General features: G+C 52.9%; 6 protein-coding genes across 6 annotated transcripts; 2 read left to right on the forward strand and 4 right to left on the reverse strand.

The window, feature by feature from the left end:
- Positions 1-260: 260 nt before the first annotated feature.
- SMAC4_03778 (uncharacterized protein) lies at positions 261-2,066 on the reverse strand. The gene is made up of 2 exons (XM_003347631.2): positions 1,447-2,066; positions 261-1,334 (listed from the first exon to the last, which is right to left on the reverse strand). Exons 1-2 carry the CDS (start codon positions 1,541-1,543, stop codon positions 478-480), a joined length of 954 nt encoding a protein of 317 aa, XP_003347679.2. The 5' UTR covers positions 1,544-2,066; the 3' UTR covers positions 261-477.
- A 725-nt stretch (positions 2,067-2,791) lies between these two features.
- Positions 2,792-4,023, reverse strand: SMAC4_03776 (uncharacterized protein; the record flags this gene model as incomplete). The annotated part of the gene is made up of 2 exons (XM_003347630.2): positions 2,792-3,647; positions 3,788-4,023. The coding sequence occupies 2 exons, from the start codon at positions 4,021-4,023 to the stop codon at positions 2,792-2,794; spliced, it is 1,092 nt and encodes a 363-aa protein (XP_003347678.2).
- A 1,320-nt stretch (positions 4,024-5,343) lies between these two features.
- On the reverse strand, positions 5,344-7,326 carry SMAC4_03775 (uncharacterized protein). The gene is made up of 3 exons (XM_066090002.1): positions 7,250-7,326; positions 6,849-7,193; positions 5,344-6,781 (listed from the first exon to the last, which is right to left on the reverse strand). The coding sequence occupies exons 1-3, from the start codon at positions 7,258-7,260 to the stop codon at positions 5,809-5,811; spliced, it is 1,329 nt and encodes a 442-aa protein (XP_065946436.1). The 5' UTR covers positions 7,261-7,326; the 3' UTR covers positions 5,344-5,808.
- A 1,488-nt stretch (positions 7,327-8,814) lies between these two features.
- SMAC4_03774 (uncharacterized protein) lies at positions 8,815-12,348 on the forward strand (the record flags this gene model as incomplete). Its single annotated transcript, XM_066090001.1, has 2 exons — positions 8,815-11,117; positions 11,187-12,348. The coding sequence occupies 2 exons, from the start codon at positions 8,815-8,817 to the stop codon at positions 12,346-12,348; spliced, it is 3,465 nt and encodes a 1,154-aa protein (XP_065946437.1).
- Positions 12,349-12,626: 278 nt separating this feature from the next.
- Positions 12,627-15,060, reverse strand: SMAC4_03773 (uncharacterized protein). Its single transcript, XM_003347627.2, has 4 exons — positions 14,666-15,060; positions 14,530-14,591; positions 13,373-14,461; positions 12,627-13,180 (listed from the first exon to the last, which is right to left on the reverse strand). The coding sequence occupies exons 1-4, from the start codon at positions 15,015-15,017 to the stop codon at positions 12,776-12,778; spliced, it is 1,908 nt and encodes a 635-aa protein (XP_003347675.2). The 5' UTR covers positions 15,018-15,060; the 3' UTR covers positions 12,627-12,775.
- Positions 15,061-15,387: 327 nt separating this feature from the next.
- SMAC4_03772 (uncharacterized protein) lies at positions 15,388-17,949 on the forward strand. The gene is made up of 2 exons (XM_024655582.2): positions 15,388-16,637; positions 16,697-17,949. Exons 1-2 carry the CDS (start codon positions 16,006-16,008, stop codon positions 17,658-17,660), a joined length of 1,596 nt encoding a protein of 531 aa, XP_024511457.2. The 5' UTR covers positions 15,388-16,005; the 3' UTR covers positions 17,661-17,949.
- Positions 17,950-17,954: the final 5 nt, after the last annotated feature.

The raw sequence follows: 17,954 nt of genomic DNA on the forward strand, positions 1-17,954 counted from the left end.
GTATAGATATCATGGACTTGAAAGATTTTTTTGCATAATTTTTTTGGCCTGCATGGTAATCTTACTGTTTAGGGTATGGGCGGTGAACTACATAGACTTTGGGCTCTGGTAGAGAATGGCATGGACAGGAAAAAATGTCGGGCTTGAAAAGGTCATGGATGGGCATGGCCGGAGTTAGACGTTATATCGAGGTAGAGGCACTGGGTTGAAGTTTTAAAAGGTCCTTTGAATAGACAACATGGAATATGGTGAAGAAACAAAGCAAAGGGAGTCGTGAGGAATATGATACAAGGTCATTTTATGCCATCATGCTAACTAGAAGTTGTGTCTCCCTGTCTATAAAATGACATGCTTTTCCCTCTTCGTTTCTTGTCCAACAGTAGTCCTTTCCACCTTCCACCATCCCGAGCATCCTCCTTTTCACTTCCTTCATAAGTGTACAAAACAACAAGAAAAAAAACCAAACAAAACATCAACCTAATTTCTCAACTCCTCCCCATCATCCAAACCCTCCACCCTCCTCCTCAACTTCTCCATCAACTCCGCCACCTTCATCGAACACTCCGTCGTCCTCGGCAACTCATGCCCCCCGCTATGATCAAACCTCTCATTCAAGCCTCCCTCAAACAGCTGCGCCAGCTGTACACTCGCCGGCCACCTGGGATCCTTGGCCCCATACACATGCACAGTCGGCACGATCTGTCCCAGATCCCCCACCGCCTTCCTCATCCTCTCATCCGTAAAATCCAATCCAAACACATCTTTTAGGTCTCTCAAATGTTTCTTGCTAGTAGGATCATGAACCAAATCCCCAACCTCATCCCACAGCCCCTCCCCCCTCTTAATCGTATCAGGATTATCCGCCTTATACTTGAGTTTCTCTGTGCGCTTATGCAACAACTCCGCCGTCTTATTATTCACCTCCCACGCTTTTTCGCTCACGGGAACGCCGAGATCTTGCAGCACGGGCAGCGAGGGCCCGCCACAGATGAACATGACGCCCTTGAACGGCAGCTCGAATTTTGTTGTATCGGCGACTTGCGGGTTGGTGACGTGTTCCTGGTAGCGGTACAGGATGTAGGACATGAGGAGGGAACAACCTTGGGAAAAACCCATGACTATGTCGTAGGGCCCTGACTCAAATAGGTGTTGGTCGAGTTGGTCGTGCGCGGAGCGGATTTCCGAAGTGTTGGACGATTGGGCAGGCCACCAGGCGTAGAATTTGGGGGTTTGGTTCCATATCGAATCAACGCCGACGGTGGGCGCCGAGGGCAGAGGCGCGTTGGGGAAGGTGAAGGTGTATGAGTTTTTGGGGAGTTTGAGGCGGAATGCGGCTGTTGTTGGGTTTGATTTAGTTGAGTGTCAGTAAGGCAAGGTAAGGTAAGGTGGTGGATAGACGGATGGAATAATGAAAGAAAGGGGGTGAAGAGATGAAAACGAACTTACCGGTTTGTGATCGAAAGATTTCACCGCTGGTGCCGTAGCCGTGGAGGGCTAGGACCCGGGTCATCTTGGGCTTCGTATCTTGCATTGAGGAACCCATGGTTGCGAAAATGCAATTGCTTGCTGTCTAAGTCTTGGTGTGTTTGGTTGTATAGAGGTAACTTCGATCTTTGTATTGCTGCTAAGTCGAGGTCAAGTTGTGTTGTGGGATATGGACGAAGGAAATATAAAAACCACAACAGATGATGCAGTTTTTCGTTGGAACTTCAAGTAAAAAGAAGAGAAATCAAGAACAACAATTATCTCTCAAGCTATTTTTGGTAACCATGGCCAAGAGCACTCAATGTTTTGTACGTTTTGGCTGGAAGGCATCATCTACCCTTTGTTATTTTCTTCTTTGGGGGCTGCAGTCCAGAGTCCACGTTTCGGCTTATCAAAACTCGGTTCTCCGGGAATCCGTTGGAGGAAGTCCGACGGACGGGCGAGCGTGAGATTGGTGCCTCGCCTGGGAAACGGTTTCCGAGCTGAATGGGTGTAGAAGGTCCGGCTGTTGGTCCAGGCCGAGGAGATATTGTCGAGTGTCAATGGCGCCTTCTGTGCATCTTTCTTTTTTTCGATTTGTCGTCACGTTGAAGTCTTGGTTTGAAAATGGGGGACGAAGATACTTTAAAGTTTGTTATCCTTTTGCATCAACCTTGTCTATCCCGCATTTTTGAGTCAATCCGATTCGTCGGCTACAAAAGTTGTTTATTGATTTTGTCTCAGATGTGACTTTGATATGAGGTACTTCAGCTGGATACGAAAAAGCCACCAATAACTATTGCATATGTATACGCACATGATTGTTCTTGCTTCATGCCATTCCATGCAGTCTTCACATGCCAGGCTCGGTGCTAAGGTTGGACTGTGCATGTTATTGTTAGTTTAGCGGAGGATATCAGGAGGCTACGGAGATGTAGCTCAATGTTGTGTAACCATGATCACATATTTGATATGTTGACATTGAGCTGACCGGAAAAGTCGAAATCCGTGATGTTGTTATTTCTTCAAAAGCTTTGTTCCAGACACTTCAATGCCCAAAAACCCATGTCATAAAAACTCTTTTCACATGTTTCGGGTACTATAACCCTTCGGCTCGTCATATTCCGCATTTTTGTTTGTTCACGGGTATGTTGATCGGCAAGCTTCCCGATCGGAATCACATCTCACTCTCTAACCGCCCGATCGGAAACCGACTTATTTGTTGTTCTTCGGAGTCTTTGTTCAAAGCAGTTTCTTTAGCTAGGTACCACCGACATCATCTTACAACTCGCGAAGATATCAAACCACCAAATACTGACAATCACTCCTACCTTCTTCTGCTACGAACACTTCCCTCCCTTCCCCTCTCCCTCTCTCTCTCCCTCTTTCTTTCCCTTCTTCTTCCCTCTCCATCAGTATCTCTTTCCCTTTCCCTCTCCCTCTCCCTCTCACTGCCCCTCCTCCCCCTTCCCCCCTTCTCCTCCTTCCCACTTCCGTTACCACCACCATCATCGCCGCCCTTCCCCTTTTCCCACTTCTCATAATCCATAACCGCCCCCTTAACAACCCTCTTGACACTTTCCTTCTTCCCGGGGCGCCTCCCTTTTTTCCCTTCTTCCTCCTTCCCACGGTCACCACCACAGTCACCACCACCACCACCAGTCAACCCTTCCTCAATCATCCCTCCCACCAACCCCGCCACCCCCCTCTGCACCACCTGCTTAACCATCTGATGTCTCAGTCCCCCCTTCCGCATTAGCTTCGGATGTCGCTGATGTTCATGCTCCATCAGTCCGTCCACGACCGCGGCGCCGAGCGCTGCTGCGGCGATTTTCGAGCCGGAGGCCGCGGAAAAGAGGGGAGTGGAGGGTGAGTCCTTGCGCAGCTTGAGGGCGGTGGCGGCGCCAGCTTCGAGGGCGCGCGAGGCGGCTTTGAGGAGGGAGGCGGCTTTGGGGGAGTATTTGAGGTCTTTGAGGTCTTTTGTGAAGTTGAGGGTTGAGGAGAGGGAGGGGCGGCGGCGGGATTGGGTACGGTGAGGGTGACGGGAAGGAATAGGGGGGTTGGAGTATGCGCGACGGCGGTGGTAGCGACGGGGGTTGTTACTGTTGTTATTGTTGTTTCTGTGGTAGGTGTCTTCCCGCTCGTCGTCGTCGGTGTAGTTGGGGTAGTGGAAGGGTTGTGTGCTAGATCGAGGACGTGGACGAGGGTATTCATGGCTATGGTCATAGGCAACTAAGCCTCTGTGTGGGGGTGTAGGTGAGCGGTTGACATGTTGACGATGACGACGGGTGCGAGGAAAGACAGCTGTTTCAGAGTCTGATACCACGTGGTGGTGTGGTTCCCGCCTTGGTCTTGATCGTACGGAATCTCTTCGGTGATGATCTGACCCGTAGACATAGAGGTTGTCTGGTCGCATTGACTGTCGACGGCTTTGGTCGATGGGAGATCGGGTACGAGGTGAGAGAGTGCCGATGGTGGATGGTCGCCGTACAATGGTTGATGGTCGTGGTATTCTGCCTCGTGAACGAGTAGAGTGTGCATCATCATCACCGTACCCATTTCTGTGATTCATTGGTGTGGCAGCCCCAGCTTCCAGGTCCAAGTCCCATTCACTCTTTTCTTCTTCATCTTTGCCATGGTTGGAACCAGGAGGATGACTGAGGTAGTAAACATCCCGCGGGTAGTAGTCCGATTCCGGGTCATCTTTGTGGTCTTCGTCAATGGTTGAGATGCGTGAGCGGTTGTCGTCGCTCGTGATTGATGTACTTCTTCGACTCTTCCTTCGACGATGTGTCAATGCTGGGGAAGACTGTCGTCGGTCACTGCGGTGACTCTTCGCGTCATCCTGTCGAGTGTTCCTCTCCGAACGAGGATAGCGGGCAGGATCAGGAGGACAGGAATCGCTTGATCGTCTTGTGAGACTAGGCATCTTTGAGAATGGGTTTGGCCGAACAAAGTGCCGGTCAAGGATCTCAAGTGAATATTTCTGAAAGTGATGATGATGATGTTTCGTGTGGTTTAGCAAAGGTAAAAGTTTAGTTGAGAGCTGGTTAACGGATGATAAGTGGCAGTAAGGAGTAATAGCTGGGTTATTGGTTTTACCAAGTCATCAATAAGTTGTGTCCGAGTTACAGTCGGATATTATCAAGTTATTATCAGCTTCGTAAAGAATATCGCGATGTATGACAGTCAAAAACAGCGTACGTACCCTTCTTCCCCCCTCCATCAACCCAAGCGACTGTTCGAGACCTGGCAGTGGCTTTTATGTACCTGCAGCCCAACTCGGGCAGCTATCCTCCCAATCCTACCCATCTGCGGCTCCCACCGAGAGCCTCTTTGCACATCAACTACCATACCAAGAAACAAGCTTTCGACCAAACCGGAAGCTGAGCTGGCAGGCAGGCCTCCTTGAACCCTCCGCACGTCACAGTGCATGAAAGTCAGATGTGAGGCAATTGGCTTGTTCTAGATGTTTGGTATTAGCGTGGTGACACGGCTTTCGGTAGTCCGGAATGGAGGAAAGGGTCTAGAACTGCCGTCTTACAATTGTGCACCTGTGTACCTGTGTACCTGTGCACTCAACACTACCTGCTTTTGTCTCGTGTTGGAGGTTGGTACAATTTACGCTGGGTTGGGATGCCATGGGCCGTTGTGTGCCTGATGTCGTTGTGAAAAGCAGGTAAGACCGTAAGAGGGAAAGTCGGATAAGGTATCTCTGGAGGATTTAGGGAGACGGAGACTAATCATTGAAAACATATAAAGTCGATATTGCATTGGGAACGGTGAAGGTTAGTTTTGGCATGCCAGCAACCGTCTGTTTCTCGGTTGTTGTACAGAAGCAGTCATAGTGTCTGACCACTTTCTGTTCCTGGAAAGGAGGCGCTGAAGATGTTTGATCGTCGTACTAGATATGAAAGGCATGAGGGCTGGTTCCACAACTGAATGAATCGACTGTTTCTAAGTTCTCATTAAAAAGACGCGCAGTTACTGGTAACATGTGTTCACAGCGGTCCCGTTTGTCTAACACTAAGTAACAGTAAGCACACAAATGTTTGCGGTGTATTGACATCACCATATGGCGGTTCCCCGGTTCAGTTCCACTTGTGATCTTGCTGACCGAACGAACCCCGGATTACCCCGGTCTTGAACACGGACCGATAAAGCCCTCCTGTTGTTCCTTCAGGTCTCACCTACCCAGATGTACGACTGCGCCATATAGGACATAGCTTGCGTCATCTGATACCTCATTGTTAAACAGTGATTCACAGAATGATCTTCTACCACCCGCACCCATTCATTTCTCCCTTTTCCGTTCTCCCTAAGACGAAGGGAAACGGGCGGTGTTCACTTCCCTTCCTCTCCTGACGAAGACTTGCTATCATCTTTCAGGTCGTCCGTGTTGCTGGGTGCTTTTCTTTTGATACTGATCTGTTGGGCCTTTCCATAGATACGTGAAAGACGTTCTGGACGGGCCGTTTCAACAGTCGGACTTTGAAGAAAACCGGAGTGGTAGCTGTTGTGAGTGGAAGTAAACGTGTCATCCGCGGAGTTGCTCGTGTTGACAATGTCGTCTGCGTTGAGTGCCTCTTGCTGTGAGAGTGCAGGCAGCTGCGGCTTGTCCAGTTCGAACGGCGAGGGAGTGGGAAGATCGTGCTCGCTGGCATTCATGTGCGAGTGTCCTTGTTCATGCTTGGTGGCTTGTTGGTCGGGCTCTTGGACTCGCAGCTTGAACTCTGGGCTCGAGCCCTGTTGCTTCGGTTGCTGTTCATGGGTTGAAGTTTTCTTCAGGGCATCCTGCTCGGGGAGGTTGACCGGTGGGACAACGAATTGGTGTCCGTCAAAGGGCGAGCGTTGTGGCTGGCTCCGGTTCGATTCCTTCGACTTGCGCGAATATGCCCCGTCTTCGACAATGGTCCTGTCGTCCTGGAAACTGCTTGATCCACTGGCCTGTACTCCGGGTCGCGATGTATTTGCAGGTACCGAAACTGGTTTGGAACCGTAGAGGTCGTTCAGCTCGTTTCCCAGGGTGAGGAACTCCCGCTTCTGCTTCCGTTTGTGCAAAAACAATGCGAGACCTGCAATAACTAGCAGACCAAGAACGGTCGCCACAGTACCAGCGATAGCCTCTGCAGGAAAGCTGTTGATGGACTCTTGAACGGGGTAGCCTATGGCATAAACGACGTCGGAGACGACAACGGTCGGCTTGGCCTCATTGGATGATGCCGTGTTCGTGATGGGAGGGGGTGTCATTGCTGCCTGGAGGACACTGAAGCACGGTGTCTGGCCTCCCAGGTCAGTCGTCCACAAGGTGTAACCGCTAGGAAGTCATTTGTTAGCATGATTCCAGTCTGAGTTACGTTCCTCAACCGCAGGATTTTGCTTACTTGGGGCAGCAACGGGCTGAAATTGAGTAGTAGTCGGCGGGGCAGCGTTCTAGGACCGCCTGTTCGGGATTTGGCCCTTTTGGATACACGTCATTGAATCCGATTGCAACCGATGTTTGAGGTTGGGAAGGGCAACAGTCTTGCTTGGTGTTTACGCAACCAACAAATGGTGCGTAAACCGCTGATGACTCCAATTTAAGTAAGGTGTACTCAGGCGTTGCGCATGCCTCCGTCAACAAGCTTGCGCCAGGCTCATGTGTGGCTGCCACAGTAATATCTGGAGACGAGGCGACGACAGCTGAGGGTTGTTCCACCGTCGCTGTCGCTCCTAGAGCGGTCGGTGGTCTGCAAAGATGTGTCAGCCAAAGAATCACACCAGCGTCAGATTGAGAAGAATTTACGCGCTGCTCATGGTGTTATATTTCGCCGGAAAGGTGATAGAAAGCTAGATATGCCCGAATGGCTATTTCGCTCGCTTTAGTTGGGTCGGAACCCGGTATATGAACCTCGAGGCGTTGACGATCAGGATTCAAGGGTCTGGCGCAACCAAGGGAGCAAGATATGGCAATGATGGTCTCCGTGACGCGGGGTTGTAAAAGCGAAGAGGGTCACGACACGCACAAGTGAATTTCGAATTTTGTTGGGCCTTGGGATGAGTTGAGATGAAGTTGCAAGTGAAGTGCTGCCGCCCTCATGAAAATCTGAACGCCGCCCGGACACTGACCAACTCGCATCTTCCAAAGCTGCTGTGGAACTGGATTGTTGATGCAAACATGAGGAGTGATCAATATTTCGCTTTCATGCTCCCTTTCGTGAGGATATGCCAGGAAGTCCATATGTTGGTCGATGTTGCGTTACGAGATCACGGCCGCCTTGATGTCCACCGGGCGGACGTGCGGCTTTGATGGAGCATCCCAACCCGAGAGTGCCCAGATGCGTGGCATCACGGGGCTTAGACCTGTCAATGAGGTCAAGGTCAGTGTGTATTTTTTTTTTTTTCAAAGTATTGAAGCCTTCACGCCATCATAGGCGTGGGATACCAAAGCCCCGATATCCGGTTTCGAACGGCTGGTAGGTTCGCTAGACACCCATGAGATGACGAGAGCCTTGCTCTTCGAATTCACCGTCTGCAGAATTACAAGGCCACGATAATGGGAAGCAGGCGAGTAACTGTTTTTCTTATCCCGTTCCTCCTCATTCTAAATTTGTGTGTTCCATCAAGACAGTAGGCAGACGACTGCCTCTTGGTCATATTTGTTTGGATCCCACAAGAGTGATCGCCAGCGTAACGGGAAGAATTCGCCCAGACGACTGAGGAACAGAAGAATATGTATGGGAAGTCCAATCCAGATCCTGCGCAAATCTGAAGTTCGGGCGTTATATTTTCAGTCCGCTTAATGAATAATGAGGCAGTGGCGTAGAGCGTGTTCCTCATTGCCCAACTGGGACAAGAGAAGCTCCGAAGTGGCAGAGGGCTTGTATTCAAGAACTCGTGTTGTCTTCCACGAGAATGTCTGAGTAACTTGGATTGGAATACCAGGAAACGAAGGGCGTAAAATGATAATGCTGCAAGTATTGACCAGGAGAGACGAAGGTATCGAAGAGTGATGAAGATGCCGGCGGGAAGTGGAAGTGGAGAGAATGAGGAAGAGATGGATGGGAGTGGTTGATGTCTTGGTAAGAGATCTGCGCAGGTGACATGGCGGGGAATCCAACGGCCAACTGAAGCTAGCCCCTGTGATTGTATGAGAAATAGCGGGGGAAGGCGCTGGATACCAGGGACCCCGGGGGAAGCTAGGTAGCCATTAGGGTGTAGTAGCGTTCCAGTTACATCATCGCCTTATCGCGGCAACACCTTATTTGAACTTCTGCTCACCTACATCATCAACCTCGGCCATTGACCAAGTCATGTCGACTGCTGCGTAAAGTGCGGCCCGTACACTCCCTGCCAGGGACAACGGACAAGATGACAGATGCATCCGAGCCCGACCTGACTGCTGCTAGCGCCCTCGCCGGCGGCGCCCCCGAGGCTGGCGGTTCCAGTTCGACATCACCTCCGCCGCCATCCGATCGGGACCCAAATAACCCAAAGAGCCCAATTCCGGACGATACAGCGAGTGAACGATCGGTAAACCCACCGTTTCCTCTGCTTCACAATAATGCCAGTGCCGATGCCGAACCCGAAAGCTCTGGAAAGAACAAGTCGTCGCGTGCTGGCGCTGGCGTCGGCGACAACGACGACGATGAGCCTGCCGTCGCCAAACCCTTCCACCGCACCACCAGTCCAGATCCCACCTCGCGCTCGGGTCTTTTAGCCCCCGAGGAAGAAGAGGAAGATGTGGGCAGGATGGATGGCACTTCTGGCGAACGACCACGGTCCAGGCTGAAGCACAAGATGCACAAGTTCAGTCTCTACGAAACCTCCAGTCGCTTCTACATGGTCGGCGGCGATGTCACTGAGAAACGCTACCGCATCCTCAAGATCGAACGCACCGCAGATGAGGCCTCAGAGTTGAGCATCACAGATGACAAGACCATATACTCACAGAAAGACATGAACCAGCTGCTGGACACCATCGACGACGGCAACAAGGGTACTGGAGGTCTAAAGCTGCGCTGCACTACCTGGGGTCTGCTTGGTTTCATCAAGTTCACCGGCCCATGGTACATGCTGCTCATCACCAAGAAGAGCACAGTGGCCATGATAGGTGGTCACTATGTCTACCAAATTGATGGCACCGATCTGATTCCCTTGGTTTCGCCCAGTTTCAAGACAGACCAGCGGAACACCGAGGAGACGCGCTTCCTGGGCATCTTGAACAATCTGGACTTGACAAGATCATTCTACTACAGCTACTCGTATGACATCACTCGCACATTGCAGTACAACATTACCAGGGAACGAGAGGCGTTGCTGACCGGCCAGGTTGGTCCTATGGAGGATGACCTGAATTCCATGTTCGTCTGGAACAACCACCTGCTTCAACCTGTCACCAACGTCTTGAATACTCCCTATGACTGGTGTCGCCCCATTATCCACGGCTACTTCGACCAAGCCGCCATCTCCATCTACGGCCGAACCGCCCACGTCACTGTCATCGCCAGAAGAAGCAGGTACTTTGCCGGCGCAAGATTCCTCAAAAGAGGTGCCAACGACTTGGGATACGTAGCAAACGATGTCGAGACTGAACAGATTGTGTCCGAGTCACTGACGACCTCCTTCCACGCCCCGGGCCCAAAGTTTTTTGCAAGCCCAGCTTACACCTCGTATGTGCAGCACAGAGGCTCCATCCCATTGTACTGGACTCAGGACAACACGGGTGTAACACCCAAGCCGCCCATCGAGCTGAACCTCGTTGACCCCTTTTACACGGCAGCAGCCCTGCATTTTGATAACCTCTTTGAGCGGTACGGAGCACCCATCTACGTCCTGAACCTGGTCAAGGCGCGCGAGCGCACCCCGCGTGAAAGTAAACTGCTGGACGAGTTTACCCGCGCCGTAGAATATCTCAACCAGCTCCTGCCCAAGGATAAACAGATCATCTACCGTGCCTGGGACATGTCGCGAGCCGCTAAGAGTCGGGACCAGGATGTCATCGGGACACTGGAAAGCATCGCCGAGGACGTCGTCCTCACGACCGGCTTCTTCCACAACGGTGACGGCCACACATCCCCGATCCGAGTCCAGAACGGAGTCGCGCGGACGAACTGTATCGACTGTCTGGACCGGACCAACGCGGCTCAGTTCGTGATTGGCAAGCGAGCCTTAGGCCACCAGCTCCATGCTCTGGGCATCCTGGAGGACACTACTGTCAACTACGACACCGACGCCGTCAACCTGTTCACGCACATGTATCACGACCACGGCGACACCATCGCCGTCCAGTACGGCGGTTCGCAGCTTGTCAACACCATGGAGACGTACCGAAAGATCAACCAGTGGACCAGCCACTCGCGCGACATGATTGAGAGTTTCAAGCGGTACTACAACAACTCGTTTCTCGACGGCCAGCGGCAGGAGGCCTACAACCTGTTCCTTGGTAACTACATCTTCGCCCAAGGGCAGCCCATGCTCTGGGACCTGGCCACCGACTACTACCTGCACCACGAAGATCCGCGGCAGTGGCTCGAGAAGCGCAAGCGGCACTACATCAACTGGTACACGCCTGAGTTTCTCGAACCGCGCGTGCTGCCCCCTTACCCGGCCATCAAGCCCAACTCGGCGCCCAGCAAGATCCCCGTGTCCCGCTACGACGACTACTGGCTCGAGTACTACCGCCCCTCCACGCTCTCGTCCTTTCTCAAGATGTTTTCCTACCGCATGAACTCGACTCTCAGATACATACCCTTCAAGTCCACCCAGGAAGGCCGGTACGACCTCAGCCCGTTCCGCGTGCGCGGCGAGGTAGGCGGGACCGGTGGCGGTGATGGTGACCATGCGAATGACAGGAAGAAGGTCAAGAAGGAGGTGACGTTTGCCAACACCACCACCACGAACCGCGCCGACCACTTCCAGGGAACAAGTCATCTAGCCGAGGACGCCGCGGAGAATGCTTCAGCGATGAACGAGAAAGCTGCTCTTGCTGCCATGGACAACAACGGCGGTGGCGGCAATGTAGCAGCACCTGGTCACCACCGCGGCATCTCCCTTCAGCGCTGGCTCCCCGGCGGCGGCGGCAGCACCAAGGAAACTCAAACCACCTCCGCTGGACCCTCAGACCCAAATACTACCACCGCCAACAACCCACGAACCCTCGGCCGGGAATCCTCCAGTAATAACAACACCAGCGAAAGCACTGAGCTTGGAGGAGACTACCCCTACCGCCCCTTCAGCAATTACCACACCAGCCTCCACCACCACCATCAACAACTTCCGTCCAGCAGCAACAATGACTACACCTATACCACCTCTTCTGCACAAGGAGGAAACAAACACCTCTCCGCCCAAGAAAAGACGCGAGCCGCCCAGTGGACCTTCACCAAAGTAGTGCACTCCAGCCTCAACCCGACCGTCAGCACAGCCGAGGCCGAGGACTACGCCCGCTACGTTAGTCATCCACACCACTTGCCGCTGGTGGTGTCGAGTGAGATTGCACCCGGAGAGGTCGAGCCCGAGTATCAGGAGTATGTGAATGGGAGTTGGCAGTATCCTGCTTCTGTCGTAGTTGAGGACGACGAACATGGAGATGGTTACGACGGCGGGTTAGGCATTGCGGGCTATGCGAGTAGTATGTACAGTGGTTATGGCGGCGGTGGTGGAGTCACAAGAGGAGCCCTAGCAGGAACTGGAGGAGGTGGTGAGAACAACAACGGAACAAACACTGGGTCTGGGTCTGGGTCTGGGTTAGCAGACGATGACAAGGCGCTTTACATTGAGATGCTCAAGGTCAGCGAGAACCCGCTCACCGTTACCGAGGAGGACGCGCAGAAGAAGAGGTATAAGGCCTATAGGAAGTGGTTGAGGGGGAAAAGCCTCTTCAAACAGCAGCCGGTGGACTAGGAGCCCTTGGTTGTCGGGCCGGATGAAGAGGAAGGGGGCGGCGGGAATAATAATACTACGGGGTATCTGGTTAAACATCATGACCTTTGTGATGAGATTACGGATAGGGATAGGCAGGATAGGAGGGATGATGGCGGGACGAGGCGGGCTTCGTCGGTCGTCTTTGTTGTTGTCTCGCCCAGTGAAGCCAGGAGGGTGTTGACTATGGGTGGTGTTGGTCGGGGTGTTTGTTGTGGTGGGCTGGATGGGGCTGTTGAGGATGATAATGATGATTATGATGATGGTGCTGGACCCCGAGAGGGTTCTTCTTCTTCTTCCAGAGGACGTGGACGGGGCCTTGGGGCTCAAACCGAAAATGAGGACGCACAAAGTCGCTCACGGTCTAGAGGCAGGGAAAGGACCCGAATCCAGCGCCTCTGCGACAACTTTAGGACTCCAACCCCGAGTCTTGTCCCTCCTTGTTCGACGCCGTTGCGGAGAAAAGCTGGGAAAGAGAGGGCTCTTTCGCCACTAGCGGTGCCACGACTTTTGAGAGATTGATGGCCGGTTTACCCTCCTCTTCCTCCGTAGCTAGGACAGCGGCGAGTGCGTCTGCTGCGTGGACGAGTGCCTGTCTGATCGCCAGGAAGTTGTCCGAAGTACTGGAGGTGCCAAGATTGAGCCAGCAGAGCACCAGGGAATTAATAATCTCGTCCTGCCAAGGCGAGTTGGGAATCCGAGGCCAGCATGTTGCGAGAACGGCCTGGAGCGCTCTGATGGCGGATAGCAAGGTTGGTTGATGGAGGGAGGCGAAAGGGTCGGTTAAGATTGTTGAGAGCATGGGGATAATGTCCTGTTACGAAGTTTGACGATTAGCATGATTAGCATCGTTTCCGTTTTCCGTTTTCCCTCTAGTCCTTGCATCAGGAGCACAAGTAGCACAAGTAGCACAAATACCACATACCTTGAGATGTTTAACCGCACCCACCCCCATCTCCACCAACACCTCTCCCATCTCACGGCATAACACCTCCACGATGCTCACATGCTCCTTCGCATGGAAATACCCCAGCAGTATTCCCTCCCTGACTACCCTATCCAACAACTTATTCTTCTTTCCCTCCCCAGACAACTTCCCTGCCAAATACCTCAACGCCGCATACGCCGGCCCAAGCAACTCCGCCGACTCCTCTTCCGGCGTGATACTAGGCAGATAACTCAGACTAGGTAGCACCGTGTCCTCAAACACTTTGTTCAGCCCCGTATCGCTCAGAATCCTACTCGGAAACTTGTCCAAGAATTCCCCCAGAATCACCAGTCCCCTCTTTCTGACATAGGTGGAGTTATCATCCGCCAGCGTCAACACCACGGGAATAAACAGCGGCCAGGACTTGGTGATGGTCGTCTCTCCGTCCGCTTCGGAGACGGTCCACTCGAACACGGTAACGGCGTGCAGGTCGACGAATTTCCACGGTTTGGTCGCGCTTGAGTCGTCGGGCAGGCCAGAGGGACGGGCGTCGGGGTTGGCGCCATAGGCGGAGGGCCGGCCTGAGGGGGTTATCGATGATTGAGGGGAGGACTTGGAGAAGAGCGGGCGGAGGTAGCTGGGGAGGACAGTGGTTGTTATGAAGTCTTGCTTTTTGGAGCTTGACTCTTCAAAGGAATCGAAGTGCTGCTTCAGAAGCAGTGTGGCGCGGGCCGCTAGATCGGGAGTCGTCCACTCCTCGCCGGGATTGGTGTAAGCGATGAGCGTGAGGAGGACGTCAGTGTTATCGAGGATTTCCGGATCACGCGCGGCGAGGAGCTCGAAGATTTTGAAGGCTGCGTCGGCGGCGGCTAGGCATTGCGTGGTGAGCTGAGTGCGGAGTTGTTGGTTGGCGCTGGAGTCATCGAGGTCATCTGGGTTCCCGTGGTTTGGTTTGGGGAGGACGGGGGAGATAGCTCGTGCTACGGAGCGAACGAGGCGCTTGGTTAACGGGAGGCTGTCCTCGTTGTTTTCGTTTTCTGAACTGTTTTCGCTTGCGCTTGTTGTATCGTGCTCGGGTCGGATTCGGTAAGGAAGAAGTAGGCAGGCGAGCACTGCTAGGGTGAATTGTTGCCGGGTATGAGATTGGGGAGTGCGGGTGGTGAAGTTCTGATGGTTTCGGTTAGCTAGTTGCTGGTTGACAGATTCCTGGTTGAGTAACAGTGATATTCATTCACCTTGATCATGTATCTCCCAGCTGAGCCTGTTAACTGTCGGGCAGTGAGCTGTTCGGGAACACCTGTTTAGACATCAGTTGGTCAGTCTAGTTCCTTGGTGTTTTCGATGAGGCAATGACGGATGAGGAGGACTTACTGGACTCGAGTTTCTGGCAGGCCTCGTCCGTTGAGATGGACGGACTTTCATTCAGAAGAGACCCGGCTGCTGCAACTAGAGAATCGAACCACTCCGTCTTGTAGCGCGGCATTTTGTTGAAGACTCGCGCATGCTCTGTTGTGAAGTTTGGATTGTGTTGATGAAATGGGATTGAGTTTGAGGTTGAGCTTCGATTGCTTGGCAGCGGATGGAGGCTGCAAGGGACAGTGCGACCTTGGAGCTCCACACAGTCGAATACAGGGGTCTGGATGACAGCCTTCGGGATTGCAGTGATTCTCCTTGGCTTACTTAAGTACCATCCTGTATTACATGTTTGCATATTCTCTTCCATCGACCATCGCTCTCATAGAGGCATTCTCTCATCTATCATAAAGGGACTTCAAGACTTTTGTTCTGGCGGTATTTAGGGATGCCATTTTGAGGTATTGAGTGTTCGGTTTTACGCACAGTGCAAGTCGGAATGCCCTCCGATTCATCAAATTGCTCTGTGGTCAATACCCCAAATTTCCAAGAGCATACCTGCCAACTTCAACACGATTGACGTGCCTATGTTGTCAGATAGCGCAAAAGCCTTTTCCCAATGACCTCGGGAAACATAAAGACAATGAAGGACACCACGATATGAACTGGGGCCTTGGATAGCCCCGCACATCGGCCAAATGCTCGGGGTTAAAAAGCTGGAGAGTTTCTGGGGCCCCGCGTGACCAAACAGCACTCCATACTGTGTACAATACCTTTCTGTGTACCTCTGTAACCGCACAAATCACTGAGGAGAACTGCAACTGTTCACGTCGTTCATCCCATGTTTCTGTCCTCAGTCTTGTGATTCTCGCTTGTGCTCCCGGGGGTTCATTGTCTGTTTTGCTCTTGCTTGAGGTTTAAAAATCACTCCACAGCTTCACCTCTATCACAGCCAGACTGGGTTTGTCGACAACTTCCATAAACTCATCGTGAAACAAACGCAGTGCCTATCCTGATAAACAAACTACCCAAAACAGCCAGTGACCCCGGAGTAAACTCCACCGAACCCCATCTTGCAACTCCATCCGAGCTCAATTACCCGCTCCCCTGGTCGTTGCAGAAGGCCCTGTAAGTGACGGCAGTGCGGGGCAGCTCGTACCTGGAAACCGCGGGGCAATTGACTACTCCAACCTTGAGCTCCCTTTTCATCACCTTCCCCTTCTCACCTTCTTCCTCTCCCATATTCCAACCCATTTCCCGCACTATTTCTCTCTCTCTCTCTCTCTCTTCTTTACTTGTTCTCACTTGGCTGGTCCAATTCCCACGATACCCCCAAAACCACAAGAATCAACATCACAATGTCCGGCCCCGTCCCCATCGCCAACTCGCTCGAGGACATCTACACGCCCGATGCCCTCTCCACGCAAACAAAAAGGTGGAACAACCTCCTCTCCAAGTTCGAGTCTACCTACGGCCACCAGCCCGAGTTTGTCTCTCGCTCCCCCGGCCGAGTGAACATCATCGGCGAGCACATCGACTACTCTCTGTATTCGGTTCTTCCCATGGCCATCACCGCCGACACCATCATCGCCGTTTCCACACATCTACCAGCTCCCAAAGAGGGCACCTTCAGGATCCAGATCGCCAACGTGCAGGATTCCAAGTTCAAGGCGCGCGAGTTCAACATACCGTATGACTCGGTCGACATCGACTCTACCGTTCACGAATGGACCAACTACTTCAAGTCGGGCCTGCGCGGTGCTCTGGAGCTGTTGCGCAAGAAGGATGGCGCGGACTTCAAGCCCAAGAGCATGCAGATTCTCATGGACGGAACCGTCCCTGCTGGCGGAGGACTCAGTTCGAGCGCGGCCTTTGTCACGGCTAGTGCTTTGGCTGTCATGGCGGCCAATGGCGAGCAGACGGTTGACAAGAAGGAGTTGACGGAGCTGGCTATTGTCAGTGAGAGAGCCGTTGGTGTGAACTCTGGAGGGTATGATGTATCTCAGAAGTCACATAAGCACAGGATCAAACTAACAATATCATCACCAGAATGGACCAATCCGCCTCCGTCTTCTCCGAGCGCGGTTCCGCCCTCTTCGTCTCCTTCACCCCGACCCTCCTCGCCCGCCCCGTCTCCTTCCCGCCCACTTCCCCCGAGCTCACCTTCCTAATCGCCCAATCCTTCGTCACAGCCGACAAGTTCGTTACGGGCCCAATCCACTACAACCTCCGCGTAGTCGAGTGCACTCTCGCAGCCGCCTACCTCAACGCCGTGCTCAACCCACCCGGCACTCTTTTGCCCGGCGACGCCTCTCCCCTAGGAATCTCCCTCCACGGCTTCCACGAGACTTACTTCGCCCTTGCCGAGCACGACAACAATAACTCCCAACCCCCCAAATCCGTTTCTGAACAACTAGAACACCTCCTCCAACTAACCCAGCAAACCTTGACAAAAGAACAAGGCTACACCCGCACCGAAATCGCCTCCGTCCTCGGCCTCTCGTCCGAGGACGAGTTCAACGCAAAATTCACCTCCCGCTTCCCCGTGTGCGCCGAGCGCTTCAAGCTGCGCCAGCGCGCCATGCACGTCTTCAGCGAAGCGCTGCGGGTGCTCAAGTTCATGGACCTTCTCGAGAAGAGCTCTTCCTTATCAGCAGCAACCTCGGAGGAGAAAACGGGAGATGAATTCAACAGCCAGCTGGGCGCCCTGCTCAACGAGACGCAGGATTCGTGCCGGGACACGTACGAGTGCTCGTGCGAGGAGATTGATCGGATTTGCGAGATTGCGCGCAAGGCGGGCAGCTACGGGAGTCGGTTGACGGGCGCGGGATGGGGTGGGTGTAGCGTGCATTTGGTGCCGGCGGGTAAGGTGGATGCTGTCAAGGAGGCGTTGGAGAAGGAGTATTATAGTAAGCTGGAGTTGAGCGAGGAGCAGAGGGAGGGGGCGGTGGTGGTTAGTAAGCCGGGGATTGGAAGTGTGCTTTATTTGGGTGGGAAGGGGGGGTTAGCTTGATCGATGGTAAATAGGGGTTTTGTTTACTTTGAAGCCCATGGTTGCCCCTGAATCAAAGCATGATAGGGCAATAATGACACAGTTCAAGATACACTGGTTGTGGGATGAACTGTGGGAAGACGTGTTCTGCACACAGTCAATCTTAATATAGACTAATCGCTGAACTTGTTCCTTTACAGCCATAAACAATACCTATCATGGGTTGTCTACCCATACCGTCCTAAAATAGACTCACCGAAAACGCTATGTGAATCCCCCATCATCAAATTCCCCATCATGGGGGACAAAAATGAA

This window comes from Sordaria macrospora, chromosome 3, assembly GCF_033870435.1.
Source record: "Sordaria macrospora chromosome 3, complete sequence".
Lineage (NCBI taxonomy): Eukaryota > Fungi > Ascomycota > Sordariomycetes > Sordariales > Sordariaceae > Sordaria > Sordaria macrospora.